The 15,857-nt window shown below is 46.2% G+C and overlaps 1 protein-coding gene across 1 annotated transcript in view; it reads left to right on the top strand.

The window, feature by feature from the left end:
* LOC126336557 (uncharacterized) overlaps positions 1 to 15,857 on the top strand; it is a 145,167-nt gene that overhangs the window by 114,421 nt on the left and 14,889 nt on the right. Inside the window, exon 2 of the mRNA XM_050000405.1 lies at positions 5,619 to 5,783. Coding sequence (XP_049856362.1) covers positions 5,619 to 5,783 — 165 coding nt within the window. The remainder of the gene's footprint in view (positions 1 to 5,618; positions 5,784 to 15,857) is intronic.

Here is a 15,857-nt window from a genome sequence, read left to right as displayed (position 1 = left end):
GCCGTTATTACGGCCATAGGTGGTTGTTCTGGGTACTGATTTCTCAGGATCTATGCAGCGAAATTGCGTGAAAATGTAATCACATGTCTGTTCTAGTATAATATATTTGTCCAATGAATACCAATTTATCATCTGCATTTCTTCTTCGTGTAGTAATTTTAATGGCCAGTAGTGCACCACTAGGCAGTAAATGGTTGGACGTCCACAACTCTTCGCAGCACGTGGGGTTCTGAGACCTGTCTACTGTGTGAAGTAGAATAGATGGTGATCTGTGGCATTTCTGCCGAAAAAGCACGATACTGGTGCACGCATAAATGTTTCAGAGCAAGCCGTTCATCGTACATTGTCGAACATTGAGCTCTGCAGTAGACCCCCTCGCCCTCCCCTCCCCCCTACGTGTTCAAATGTTGACGCAACGACATCGTCAGCTATGACTGCAATGGGCACGGGAACAAAGGGATTCGACCGTCGATCAGTGGAAACGTAGCGGGTCTTATGTCAATCCTACCGCAATCACATTAAATCAGTAACAGCTCTATGAAAACTCTATGTTTCTATAATAATTTTCTCTTCCTTTCTACACATACAAACTAATGTCCCGTGGAGCGCTTTACGTTTGTACACTCCTGGAAATGGAAAAAAGAACACATTGACACCGGTGTGTCAGACCCACCATACTTGCTCCGGACACTGCGAGAGGGCTGTACAAGCAATGATGACACGCGCAGCACAGCGGACACACCAGGAACCGCGGTGTTGGTCGTCGAATGGCGCTAGCTGCACAGCATTTGTGCACCGCCGCCGTCAGTGTCAGCCAGTTTGCCGTGGCATACGGAGCTCCATCGCAGTCTTTAACACTGGTAGCATGCCGCGACAGCGTGGACGTGAACCGTATGTGCAGTTGACGGACTTTGAGCGAGGGCGTATAGTGGGCATGCGGGAGGCCGGGTGGACGTACCGCCGAATTGCTCAACACGTGGGGCGTGAGGTCTCCACAGTACATCGATGTTGTCGCCAGTGGTCGGCGGAAGGTGCACGTGCCCGTCGACCTGGGACCGGACCGCAGCGACGCACGGATGCACGCCAAGACCGTAGGATCCTACGCAGTGCCTTAGGGGACCGCACCGCCACTTCCCAGCAAATTAGGGACACTGTTGCTCCTGGGGTATCGGCGAAGACCATACGCAACCGTCTCCATGAAGCTGGGCTACGGTCCCGCACACCGTTAGGCCGTCTTCCGCTCACGCCCCAACATCGTGCAGCCCGCCTCCAGTGGTGTCGCGACAGGCGTGAATGGAGAGACGAATGGAGACGTGTCGTCTTCAGCGATGAGAGTCGCTTCTGCCTTGGTGCCAATGATGGTCGTATGCGTGTTTGGCGCCGTGCAGGTGAGCGCCACAATCAGGACTGCATACGACCGAGGCACACAGGGCCAACACCCGGCATCATGGTGTGGGGAGCGATCTCCTACACTGGCCGTACACCTCTGGTGATCGTCGAGGGGACACTGAATAGTGCACGGTACATCCAAACCGTCATCGAACCCATCGTTCTACCATTCCTAGACCGGCAAGGGAACTTGCTGTTCCAACAGGACAATGCACGTCCGCATGTATCCCGTGCCACCCAACGTGCTCTAGAAGGTGTAAGTCAACTACCCTGGCCAGCAACATCTCCGGATCTGTCCCCCATTGAGCATGTTTGGGACTGGATGAAGCGTCGTCTCATGCGGTCTGCACCACCAGCACGAACGCTGGTCCAACTGAGGCGCCAGGTGGAAATGGCATGGCAAGCCGTTTCGCAGGACTACATCCAGCATCTCTACGATCGTCTCCATGGGAGAATAGCAGCCTCCATTGCTGCGAAAGGTGGATATACACTGTACTAGTGCCGACATTGTGCATGCTCTGTTGCCTGTGTCTATGTGCCTGTTGTTCTGTCAGTGTGATCATGTGATGTATCTGACCCCAGGAATGTGTCAATAAAGTTTCCCCTTCCTGGGACAATGAATTCACGGTGTTCTTATTTCAATTTCCAGGAGTGTATGTTCGAGGTAATCTCAGGAACTATTGTGTAGTTCTTCAGTTCATCTGTTGAGTTGGAGAAGAAAAAGAAGAAGATAATTACGTAAGCGTACAACAGAGATTTTATTTTATCGTTATTTGTATCTCCACACCCTCTCATGAAATAAGGGTGGTGACTCGTTCGTCAAATGACGACATTAAGCTCGTCCAAACCCTCGGCGCATTTGAAGAGAAGTTCTTGACTAAATACCAGGCTTCACCTTCTCATGCTTCTCGAGAACATTAAGATACTCGACTTGAAATCGGTAAGAGTCGAAGTTAAATCTGTGCCTGACGATGCAGATCTAGGTTTCCCTGAATTGATTAATTCCCAGATGTATCCTTTGAAAAATAGGGTCGTACTCTACCATTGTGCCATTCTAATCAATGTCTGACCTGCTGCTCCTTCCTTTAACGACTTCAGGGACGACGGCTTGCTGAAATGTAATCTTACTTACTTCTTTGAATAGCTGCACCTCACACTAATCTCAAGTATCTCACTTCTGCACAACCCAGATACATTTACGACACATCATACTGTCTTCGAGAAGCGAGTTGCAAATGTGCATGGGGGGGGGGGGGGGGGGGGAAGCCGAATTACGCCGCTGAACAGCCTCTCAATGTTTTCCACCCAGTGATGCCATGGAACTCTGTCTTTTTTGACTGTGTGATAATTATCAGCAGATGGTAGTCCCGAACATAACAAGTCAGTGAGAGTTTTGTCGGGAAGACAATGAAGTAAAGCGGTACCAAAAGATCTGGTAAATTGTGATATTGGACGTCGCCTTAAAAAAAAAGAGAGAGAGAGAGAGAGAGAGAGAGAGAGAGAGAAAGAAAGAAAGACACTGTGGGCACTAAAAGCCAACAAGATGCTAGAACATGCGCACAGAAAGTGGCTGTCCAGCAGTTAATATGTGTGCAGTGTAGGGAATGGAGGATGGTCAGTCGCACCTAGTAAATTACAACGCAACACACACGCGTGAAGTCGTGTCCTGCGAGAGCACTACCGTTGGGGATTGAAACCAGTGGATGGGAGGGATGAGGAGAGAGGCACAGAACAAAAGATACGCTATAGCGATTAATATTCAGTACCTCACAGTACAGCGTCACAAAATACTGCCGAAGAACTAACAACTCGACGCATCGACCCCTCAAAACTTATGGCCACATTACACCACAAGTCCAAATCCTTGCCAGTATTAAACTACTTGCGTTTTTGTCAACATAGTACTATAGCTGAAACAGTATCCTTCCCATAAACTGCTGAAACTAAGACCGGTGCATCAGTAGAGAAATTTCAAAGTTGTGTTCGTGCACAATTTAACGTCTACGTCTTTGTTACGTAAATCGTTGTCCGATTTGTAGCAGAGAGTGCAAAGTGTACCAAAATATTCCCACCCTGTTGTGCTTCATTGTTTTATGGTGCTTGAGAAGAGCGGCTACCGGTACGTCCACACACAATCCCGAAACTGTCAAAGTCATTACTATTTTGGAGAGGTACTTGCAGCCCAACAAAACAGAAACTATTTCATATCAGTTTGTCGTCCATCTACCAGGAGCACTGGAACCAATTTTACACTAATATTAATTGCAGTGGTTTAGAAGACTGGCCACCACAAGAAACTTGTTTACTCTGACAGTTTAGTGTGTGGACGGGCTGAGCGTTTAATTAAACGCAGCAGCAGTTTTGTCTCCACAAACTATCCAGAGAGCAAGTTATCTGAATTATGTTACACAAGGCTCTTTTTAATAAAACTGTCTGAATTCGTTTGTAAGCTTCTCATTGATCTCCTTTCATATGACATATACCTGTCATGTGAATTACGGTGGTAAGTACTCGTGCGTGTTTTCTTTTTGTTGTTACGACTGGTTATACAAATGAGAGCAGCGTACAGAATAAAACTACCAACAGATTTCACGGTTTAACTGCTACCGTCGACCAAGAGCTGGTGATTAGACACTGACGTTGCTATTAACCTCTCTTTGCCGGCCAAATTCAGATGACGAAAACGTCTTCCAACTTAAAGATTCGAAAACGCTAAATCCGAGGCGAGATCCAGTGTAACAGCGTATGCTAGCGAAGCCGTAAACGAAGACGAGAAGTAGTATTGATACACTCTAACAAAAAGTAACGCAGCTCGAAGGAATTATCCGAATGGGAAGGAAATCGGGAGATTCGATGTACATGTACAGACAAACAAATAATTACAATTACAGAAAATTGAATTATTTGTTCTGTAAACAGAGCTTCACTAATTGAGCATGTCAATAACGCGTTGGACGATCTCTGGCATTTATGCCATCAGTTATTCGGCTTGGTATTGATTGACAGAGTTGTTGGATGTCCTCCTGAGGGACATCGTGCCAAATTCTGTCCAATTGGCGCGTTAGATCGTCAAAATCCCGAGCTTGTTGAAGAGTGCTGCCCATAATGCTCCGAACCTTCTCAGTTGGAGAGAGATCCGGCGTAATTTCTGGCCAAGATACCTTTTGGCAAGCACGAAAATGATGAAATGTAAGCCCAAGATTGTTTACGACGAAGCGCAACAAAACAGGACATAGATTATCGTCGACGTACCGCTGTGCTGTATGGGTGCCGCGGATGGCAACCAATGGGTGTGTGTGAAATCTTGTGGGACTTAACTGCTAAGGTCATCAGTCCCTAAGCTTACACACTACTTAACCTAAATTATCCTAAGGACAAACACACACACACACACACCCGTGCCCAAGGAAGGAATCGGACCTCCGCCGGGACCAGCCGCACAGTCTTTGACTGCAGCGTCCCAGACCGCTCGGCTAATCCCGCGCGACGACAACCGACGGGGTCCTATTATGAAAAGACAAGGCACTCAAGACCACGTCTCCTGGTTGTGGGGCCGTATGGCGGGCGACAGTCAGGTTGGTATCTCACCACTATCTGGGATGAGTCCAAACACGTCTTCGCAGGCCACTGGGGCTCAAGGAGAGGTGGAGATTTGATTTTTAAAAAATGTGTGTGAAATCTTATGCGACTTAACTGCTAAGGTCATCAGTCCCTAATCTTACACACTACTTAACCTGAACTATGCTAAGGACAAACACACAGACCCATGCCCAAGGGAGGACGCGAACCTCAGCCGGGGACCAGCCGCACAGTCCATGACTGCAGCGCCTCAGACCGCTCCGCTAATCCCGCGCGGCGAGATTTGATAAGATGGTAGAGGTCCATGTTGGGGAAGATAAACGGATACAGAAAGTTAGATGGAGTGTATGTCGTCCGAGGGCTTAGAGGGGATGGGTATCCATGCAATATTTTGCATAGCAGAGAATTGGTCGAATCAGGATTTTGTGGGTGTGGAGAATAGTGGAGAGATGCAAACACCATGTTCGCCCTATTAATAGTTTCAGTCTACTGTGCAATAGTTTCGCTATATTGCTGACTGTTTTGTGTCACTAAGGAACCTCATCCGAGAAGGAACTACGTTTCTCTGAATTCTTTATGTTTTCATTGTTATTCTTCATCTTTCATGTTCGGTACTTCAATGCATTACATAGAACGTTTTCTGTTTGCAGTGGAGTCCCTGGAATGTTACGAGTGCAACAGCCACACGGACAGCAATTGCGCGAAGGACGTGCCTCCTGACACTCTGAAGAAGGACTGCTCCACGCACATAGAAGGCGCCAAGTACAAGCTCTGCCGCAAGATCGTTCAGTACATTGACTTCGAAGTGAACGGCAGTAAGTTTATTCAGATGTGCTCGATTATAACTATTATTTATTGGCTATCTCATTTCAAATTACACTGATAATTATAATGGTTTAAACAACTAGGAAACGGTATGTTAACTACAAGGATAAGTAAATATCAGCACTTTCGTGCTAATCACCTTAAGGTTGGCAATATGCATTCCACCCGCTCGATGGCAACGTTTTCTTCGCTTGTGGCAGGTTACAGCCTTATTATATCAGTTCCCTTTGCGCACCTGCAAACTAAACAGGTCTGCGCTATTCTCCATTTGTACCAAAGAAGAACAGAGTTCTGTATTCAGTTTTCTGTGGTCTGAAGGGGTACCAGAAGCTAAATCCATAAAGACTTTCAGTACAATACGCGACATTGCCTTACCATAGTGAAGTACACTATGTGATCAAAAGTATCCGGACACCTGGCTGAAAATGACTTACAACTTTGTGGCATCCTCCATCGGTAATGCTGGAATTCAACATGGTGTTCAAAATGGTTCAAATGGCTCCGAGCACTATGGGACTTAACTTCTGCGGTCATCAGTCCCCTAGAACTTAGAACAACTTAAACCTAGCGGTCGCGCGGTTCCAGACTGTAGCGCCTAGAACCGCTCGGCCACTCCGGCCGGCTCAACATGGTGTTGGCCCACCCTTAGCCTTGATGACCGCTTCCACTGTCGCAGCCATACGCTCAATCAGGTGCTGGAAGGTTTCTTGGGGAATGACAGCCCATTCTTCACGGAGTACTGAGGAGAGGTATCGATGTCGGTCGGTGAGGCCTGGCACGAAGTCGGTATTCCAAAACATTCAGGTCAGGACTCTGTGCGGGTCAGTCCATTACAGGGATGTTACTGTCATCTATCCACCCCGCCACAGGCCGTGCTTTATGAACATATGATCGAACGTGTTGAAAGATGCAATCGCCATCCCCGAATTGCTCTTCAACAGTGGGAAGCAAGAAGGTGCTGTGACAGTGCCATGCAAAACAACAAGGAGTGCAAGCCCCATCAATGAAAAACACGACCACACCATAACACCACCGCCTCCGAATTTTACTGTTGCCACTGCACACGCTGGCAGATGACGTTCACCGGGCATTCACCATACCCACACCTTCTCACCTCCCGCCTAACTGTCATAGTACTTGCAGTGGATCCTGTTGCAGTTTGGAATTCTTGTGTTCCTGTGTTCAATTCTCGCACCTGTCAGCTCTTGCAGTCTTCGGAATTGTGTTGATGATATTCTTCCGAAAGTTAGATGGTATGTCGCCAGCCTCATGCATTTTACACACCAGTGTGAATGGTCGTTTTGTTGCCACTTTCCCCAATGATCTTAGAAATTCTGATGGAATGCTATATATTCCTTTTGCCTTATATGATTTTAAGTCCTCCGAAGCTCCCTTAAATCCTGATTCTAATACTGGATCCGCCACCTCTTCTAAATTGACTCCTTTTTCTTCTTCTATCACATCAGGATGCCCTAACGCTTCAAAATGTATATTCTAAGGAGTCTGAATAGTGTGGGCAGCAATATGTGAATTTATATCGACAACAGCGTTTGTTTCTAATTGCAGGCTTCTACCCGTTTTAAGACATATCAGTGGAACGTTGACTGTTGATCAGTCTCCGTGGCAATGTTCCAGAATTTGCCCTTGTGCTTCCCAAAAAACTGTGAGCTTCACTTTTCCTGCAGAGGTTTGATTCTTGAATTCCTAATGGCTGGAGATCCATTCCATTGCTCCCTCTGCCGTTTGATCTCTGGTTCAAAATGATGGACTCAAGTTTCAGCTCCAGTGAGGATTCGCTCAAAAAACTTTTCATCTTCAGTAGCATCGCAGTTCAGTGGCTGTTGAAGATACTTACACAATGACACTTGCATTCACCATTTTGTTGATTTAGAACCCATTTTTGCACGGGCTCTGCGAAAGATGAGCCTGTTATGAATATTGTCACATGCAATAGCGTGACTAACATGTCACCTCAAAAAATGGTTCAAATGGCTCTGAGCACTATGGGACTTAACAGCTGTGGTCATCAGTCCCCTAGAACTTAGAACTACTTAAACCTAACTAACCTAAGGACATCACACACATCCATGCCCGAGGCAGGATTCGAACCTGCGACCGTAGCAGTCGCGCGGTTCCAGACTGCGCGCCTAGAACCGCGAGACCACCGCGGCCGGCCATGTCACTTCATCAACAGACTCTCTTCAGTTGTTTAAAATTTGCAAACCTCACAATAAGGCATCAGTAGGGGATGTGACCGGACGTCCTATTATTTCCTTGTCCTCCATGTCTGTTGGGTCACTTTTGAATTGTTCAGTTCACTGGTAAATACACTATGTTATCAAAAGTACCTGGAAACCCCCAAAAACATATGTTTTTCATATTAGGTGCATTGTGCTGCCACCTACTGCTACGTACTCTATATAAGCGACCTCAGTAATCACTAGACATCGTGAGAGAGCAGAGTGGGGCACTCCGCGGAACTCACGGATTTTTAACGAGGTCAGGTGATTGAGTGTCATTTGTGTCATACGTCTTTACGCTAGATTTCCACACTCCTAAACATCCCTTGGTCCACTGTTTCCGATGTGATAGTGTAATGGAAACGTGGACACGTACAACACAAAAGCGTACAGGCCGACTTCGTCTGCTGACTGACAGAGACCGCCAACTGTTGAAGACGGTCGTAATGTGTAATGGGCAGACATCTATCCAAACACAGTCAGCGTAATAGCTCATGCATCCAAGTGGATGGCAAGAGTAATATACAGAAGGCTAGGAAACAAAACTGATGAAGCATTAGATTACAATCAGTTTGGCTTTAGGAAAGGCAATTCTGACGATGCGGTTGATAATGGAGGCAAGACTAAAGAAATATGAAGACACTTTCATAGGATTTCTCGGCCTGCAAAAAGCGTTCGACAACGTAAAATAGTGCAAGATGTTCAAAATTCTGAGGAAAAATAGCATGAACTATAGGGAGGAACGGGTAATATACAGTACATACGAACCAAGAGGGAATAATAAGAGCAGACGACCAAGGACGAAGTGCTCGGATTAAAAAGGGTGTAAGACAGGAATGTAGTCTTTCGCCCCTGCTGTTAAATATTTATACCGGAGAAGCAATAATGGAAATAAGAGAGCAATTAGGTGAAAGAATACCAATGATACGACTCGCTGACAACATTGCTATCCTGAGTGAAAGTGAAGAAGAATTACATGATATGCTGAATGGTATGAAGAATCTAATGAGTACAGAATATGGATTAAGAGCAAATCGAAGAAAGACGAAAGTAATAAGAAGTAGCAGAAATGAGAACAGCGAAGAACTTAACATGGGGATTGATAGTCACGAAGTACACTCCTGGAAATTGAAATAAGAACACCGTGAATTCATTGTCCCAGGAAGGGGAAACTTTATTGACACATTCCCGGGGTCAGATACATCACATGATCACACTGACAGAACCACAGGCACATAGACACAGGCAACAGAGCATGCACAATGTCGGCACTAGTACAGTGTATATCCACCTTTCGCAGCAATGCACGCTGCTATTCTCCCATGGAGACGATCGTAGAGATGCTGGATGTAGTCCTGTGGAACGGCTTGCCATGCCATTTCCACCTGGCGCCTCAGTTGGACCAGCGTTCGTGCTGGACGTGCAGGCCGCATGAGACGACGCTTCATCCAGCCCCAAACATGCTCAATGGGGGACACATCCGGAGATCTTGCTGGCCAGGGTAGTTGAATTACACCTTCTAGAGAACGTTGGGTGGCACGGGATACATGCGGACGTGCATTTTCCTGTTGGAACAGAAAGTTCCCTTGCCGGTCTAGGAATGGTAGAACGATGGGTTCGATGACGGTTTGGATGTACCGTGCACTATTCAGTGTCCCCTCGACGATCACCAGAGGTGTACGGCCAGTGTAGGAGATCGCTCCCCACACCATGATGCGGGGTGTTGGCCCTGTGTGCCTCGGTCGTATGCAGTCCTGATTGTGGCGCTCACCTGCACAGGGCCAAACACGCATACGACCATCATTGGCACCAAGGCAGAAGCGACTCTCATCGCTGAAGACGACACGTCTCCATTCGTCCCTCCATTCGCGCCTGTCGCGACACCACTGGAGGCGGGCTGCACGATGTTGGGGCGTGAGCGGAAGACGGCCTAACGGTGTGCGGGACCGTAGCCCAGCTTCATGGAGACGGTTGCGAATGGTCCTCGCCGATACCCCAGGAGTAACAGTGTCCCTACTTTGCTGGGAAGTGGCGGTGCGCTCCCCTACGGCACTGCGTAGGATCCTACGGTCTTGGCGTGCATCCGTGCGTCGCTGCGGTCCGGTCCCAGGTCGACGGGCACGTGCACCTTCCGCCGACCACTGGCGACAACATCGATGTACTGTGGAGACCTCACGCCCCACGTGTTGAGCAATTCGGCGGTACGTCCACCCGGCCTCCCGCATGCCCACTATGCGCCCTCGCTCAAAGTCCGTCAACTGCACATATGGTTCACGTCCACGCTGTCGCGGCATGCTACCAGTGTTAAAGACTGCGATGGAGCTCCGTATGCCACGGCAAACTGTCTGACACTGACGGCGGCGGTGCACAAATGCTGCGCAGCTAGCGCCATTCGACGGCCAACACCGCGGTTCCTGGTGTGTCCGCTGTGCCGTGCGTGTGATCATTGCTTGTACAGCCCTCTCGCAGTGTTCGGAGCAAGTATGGTGGGTCTGACACACCGGTGTCAATGTGTTCTTTTTTCCATTTCCAGGACTGTAAATGAAGTTAAGTAATTCTACTGTCTAGGCAGTAAAATAGCCAATGACGAACGGAGAAACGAGGTCATCAAAAGTAGACAAGCACTGGAAAAAAGGGCATTCCTGGCCAAGAGAAGTCTACTAGTATCAAACATAGACCTCAATTTGAGGAAGAAGTTTCTGAGAATGTATGTCTGGAGCACAGAGTTGTATGGTAGTGAAACATGGACTATGGGGAAACAGGAACAGAAGAGAATCGGAGCATTTGAGATGTGGTGCTACAAATGAATGTTGAGAATTAGGTAGACTGATGAGGTAACGAATGAGGAGGTGCTGCACAGTATCGGAATATGTGGAATCACTAACAAGGAGAAAGGACAGGATGATAGGACATCTGTTAAGACATGAGGGCAACAACTGTAGACGAAGACGGAGACTGGGATACATCCAGAAAATTATTGAGGTCATAGGTTGCAAGTGCTGTTCTGAAATGAAGAGGTTGACACGGGAGAGGAGTTCATGGCGGTCTGCAGCAGACCAGACTGATGACTCAAAAAGAACTGTCGTATTTTCATTTGTTGGGTCCTCTTACAGGTGGCTTAAGGGGGCGAGGACATCGTACTGACCGCCTTAGAGCAGGAGAGGCACCACAAGACATTTTAATTTCCACTGTCTGTACTCTTACAACTTTTACAAATAAATTCATAAAACTTTGTCACCATGACCAGGAAGGATTCAGGATTCACATTCATAGCAGTGGAAGTTCAAAAACATAACGAAATCAATTTTTTACATGTCTAATTTCATCATTTTTTCACTTACTATTGGCTACATTTTTTGCTATAGGTACACTTTTCTTCATACGTAAGAGAGATTCTTCGATTAATATTGCACAGCATACAAACCATAATTGCAGGTGTATAAAACTCTAGAATTTATTTAATTTATGAAAAAATGAATGAGCTATTACATTTTAAACTTCATATTTAGAAAAAACTCAAATTTTATAGTTAATTATCTCAGTTTTTACCACAGTTTTAATAGATTTGGAAAATTCTATAGTTTCGCATTAAGTATTTAGTGTTTGATAAGCATACCAAGTTTGAAAGTAAAGGGATATTTATTTTCGATGTTACGTATACCTAAATACAGAAATTTATATTTTGCGGAAAATGGCCGTTAAAGTTTCATGTTGTGTTTGTTACTATTACAGTGCCATCTATCACAAAGCGAAAAAAGTGGTCCAACTAAAACATTCATATTTCTTTACGTACTACACGAATATGTAATTTAAATGGGGGTTCTTATTAAAAAAAACGCAGTTGATATCCGTTGGACCTATGGCAGTGCCATCTAGCGGGCCAACCATAGCGCCATCCGGTTTCCCCCTTCAAGCTTGGCAAGTTTCGTTCTCTGTAGTTTTATCGTTTGACCCTTATTTCGTGAGATATTTGGCCCGGTCACGATCAATGGACCACCATGTATATGTAGATGTAGGTAAACGGTGACTTACTGCTCAACGGATTTTTTTTTAGTTTTATTTCTAGTGATATTGGAAAGCTTGTGCATCGGAAGGCAGCGTGCTAGATAAAAAATTATATCATTCCAAATGTTGTAATAAAACGGAAACGTTGGCAGACACTTTGTGAGCTGCCTTCATATGTCCTCCGATGAAGGAGGAGGAGGGAGGAGGACATTAGTGTTTGGCGTCCCGTCGACAACGAGGTCATTAGAGACGGAGCACAAGCTCGGATTAGGGAAGGATGTGGGAGGAAACCTGCCGAGTCCTTTCAAAGGAACCATCCCGGCTTTTACCTGAAACGATTTAGGAAATCACGGAAAACCTAAATCAGGTTGGGCGGAGACGGGTTTGAGCCGTCGTCCTCCCCGATGCCAGTCCAGTGTGCTAACCACTGCGCCACCTCGCTCTTCTACAATAACTTGACGAACAGTTATGTAAGAGTCGCAGCTTCGCCTTCAGCATGTGCCAGCAGGGCGAAGGACGCATTTGTGCGTCCCGTAGGTTCCACGCAGCCTGCTTATACTCCCACTGGAAGTATGAGCAGAAACTTTTATTTCTGATTGTCTTTTACTTCCGCCATACGCCAGTTATGGTCATCCGCTCGTTTCGGACGGTTGGCAGATTGTGTGTCTTGGTTATAGTCATGCTTATGCAGTGGCGAATACAGAAGTAACCTCAAGCAGGGGCGCTAAAGATATCTCAAGCTACCTTTACTTTTACCGTAATAAAAAATTATCAATTCACTTGCAAAGTTTAAGAAAGTTATATTTAAAGTGATTATACACATATAAAAGACAATGTCATCTTATGATATAAAGAAGTTGCAATTGTGGTTCTCTTCCTTAACTGATGAATTCCATGCGCCTATTCTTCCTGGCAAATTGGTTAATTACGTCGTCAACAGGACAATCACTGTCACGGTGAGTGTTCAACAGAGCTAAGCCGTCAAGTCGATCCTCCTCCATTGTCGACCTCAGCCATGTCCTTGTACACCGCAATGTTGAAAAACTTCTTTCTACTGTAGCAATAGACGCAGGTAGTCAAGCAAATATTTTGTACAGCGTGTGCAAAGTCGGATAGTGAGATCAAGTACAAACAGACAACGCTTGCGTAACATGATCGCGATCATTAAGGGCGTTTATGCTCGTTTGCTTGTATTGAATAATCTCTCCCATTAGTCTCTTTTTCATCACAAAAAGGGATTCTTATTCATAGAACGGTAGTTCAGTTAAGCACCGATTCAATTTATGTGCCAGATCATTACTGTCATGTTTCAGTAGTTGTAAGGGAAGAGTATGTTGAATTTTAAATGATAATTATTTCCTTCAGCAAAATGTTCTCTCGTGTCAGTCGCAACGTGGTCCAGTGTTGGAATAAAAACAGTTTTTTTTTCCAATATGCCATGATGACGTCATCTGGCAATTTATTTGTGTGGAACTTTTATTATCGATTTTGTTTCTTTCTAGGGCATTCGGTAGAGGGCCTACATAGTAACAATGCGTTTTCAGGAATCTTCTCAAAAGTCACTATTACCGTAGATATACGCATCAATAGTTCGGTATGGGAAACTATTGTCACATTATTATGAGTCTCATAACAATATTTTTACTGAAAACTTACTATTAATTACTATTATTAATACTTCACAATCAACTGATCACCCTCACTCTTGTCTAATCTTCACACTTGCACTTGCTACAACTAGGAGTTTTTACTTATTCTTTCTTGAGTCTTAATATTTGTGCTTCTGAATGTAAACTAGCTTTCTGTTGGCGAATAGTCCGTATTTATAACGCTACGTATCGAAGATTCCCTGCCGGCCGGAGTGGCCGAGCTGTTCTAGGCGCTACAGTTTGGAGCCGCTCGACCGCTACGGTCGCAGGTTCGAATCCTGCCTCGGACATGGATGTGTGTGATGTCCTTAGGTTAGTTAGGCTTAAGTAGTTCTAAGTTCTAGGGGACTGATGACCTCAGCAGTTGAGTCCCATAGTGCTCAGAGCCATTTGAACCATTTTTGAAGGTTCTCTGTACAACAAAGCAGTAGAGTATTCATGAATTTTCTTGAACAAATGCCAGACAGAATAACATATCAGTAGAATGGCTGTGACTTTTCAAAAATGGTTCAAATGGCTCCGAGCACTATGGGACTTAACTTATGAGGTCATCAGTTCCCTATAACTTAGAACTACTTAAACCTAACTAACCTAAGGACATCACACACATTCATGCCAGAGGCAGAATTCGAACCTGAGGCCGTAGCGGTCGCGCGGTTCCGGACTGTAGCGCCTAGAACCGCTCGGCCTCCCCTGCCGGCGCCGCGACTTTTCTCGTAGGTATGTGTTAGCTTTCTATGTGCCAGACAGAAACGTATAAAATATGATGACGCGGACGCGCGTGTTACATAGGAAAGTGCAACCACTCGATAACTCGATTCAGTCGAGAGGACTGACGAAAGAAACGAACGAATAACGGGAGAGCTGACTACCGGGCCGGAGCGGGTGGATGCGGCTGGCCCCGCCAAGAGGGAGAGGGGGGGGGGGGGGGGGGCGCTGATTGCATACAACTGTTTCATCAGGTGTTATATCCCGTTTGTAGTCAATTATGAATTTGTCTTCAGGCTTGAGCAATCGCTCCTCGCTCCACAACATGGGGAAAGATAGGCACCTGCACATGCGATTATATTCCGATAAATTCTTCAGTGTAGCAACTTCATGCGACTGATCTTCGATTTATTCACAGCTACTCTATTCGTTTATTCAATGGCTTGTACATGAGCCAGCTGTGAATACATCTATCTGGTAAACGTTTAGAAGAGATTAGAAAGTTGTGTAGATTCTGTAAGGGACGATCAGAAAGTTTCTGTTTGAAGGCGTTGCTGCAACGTATATGCAGCATAGCGCGACTCCGACATGTAGGCAAGGGGCCAGTGCAGCACTGATGTCTTCCCGACGTGCGCTGTAAACGCGGAAACGTGCAGTATGCCGACGTTAATACCAAATGCGTCTAAACAGGACCTACGTTTTTCTCTTCTTGGCTGCCGAGGGGCAAACATGGCTAGCAATCCTTCGGAGAATGAAGAATATGTATGGGGCAGCATGTCTGTCGAAAACCACCGCTGTGGGCAAGGAGTGCTGCTGCTTCATCGTAACGCACGTCCCCACACCGCATAATTTGTAACGCAGAAGTTGTGCCAACTCAAGTGGGAGACACTCGAACACGCGCCCTATAGTTCTGATCCCTCCCCATGCGATTACCACGCCTTCGGTCGCTTCAAAAAGACCTTGAAGGATCGACGAGTCCTGTCGGACGAGAATTTGCAGCAAGTAGTTACGGACTTCTTCACGCTGCAGAACACGGTGTTCTACCAAACGGATATCTATAATGTGGTGCCTCGGTAGGTTGATTACCTCAGTGCTTATGGTGATTTTGCCTAATTGGCATCCCGATTCTGAACTGTACGGCCTTCGAAAGGGAACTTTCTCATCGCCACTTACGCTTCTCGCTGACTTTTTGGTTCAGATGGTTCAAATGGCTCTGAGCACTATGTGACATAACATCTGAAGACTTAGAACTACTTAAACCTAATTAACCTAAGGACACCACACACATCAATTCCCGAGGCAAGATTCGAACCTGCGACCGTAGCAGCAGCGCGGTTCCAGACTGAAGCGCCTAGAACCGCTCGGTCACATCGGCCGGCTGACTTTTTGTAGTGGCATATGCAATACAGATGATGAACTGCGTTAGCTGTATCCATGTTTCAGTTTTTGCATTGCTTTGATT

The sequence above is a fragment of the Schistocerca gregaria genome, chromosome 2, assembly GCF_023897955.1.
Source record: "Schistocerca gregaria isolate iqSchGreg1 chromosome 2, iqSchGreg1.2, whole genome shotgun sequence".
NCBI lineage: Eukaryota > Metazoa > Arthropoda > Insecta > Orthoptera > Acrididae > Schistocerca > Schistocerca gregaria.
Note: the sequence above shows the minus strand (reverse complement) of the source record. Positions and strands in the feature narration are given on the sequence as shown.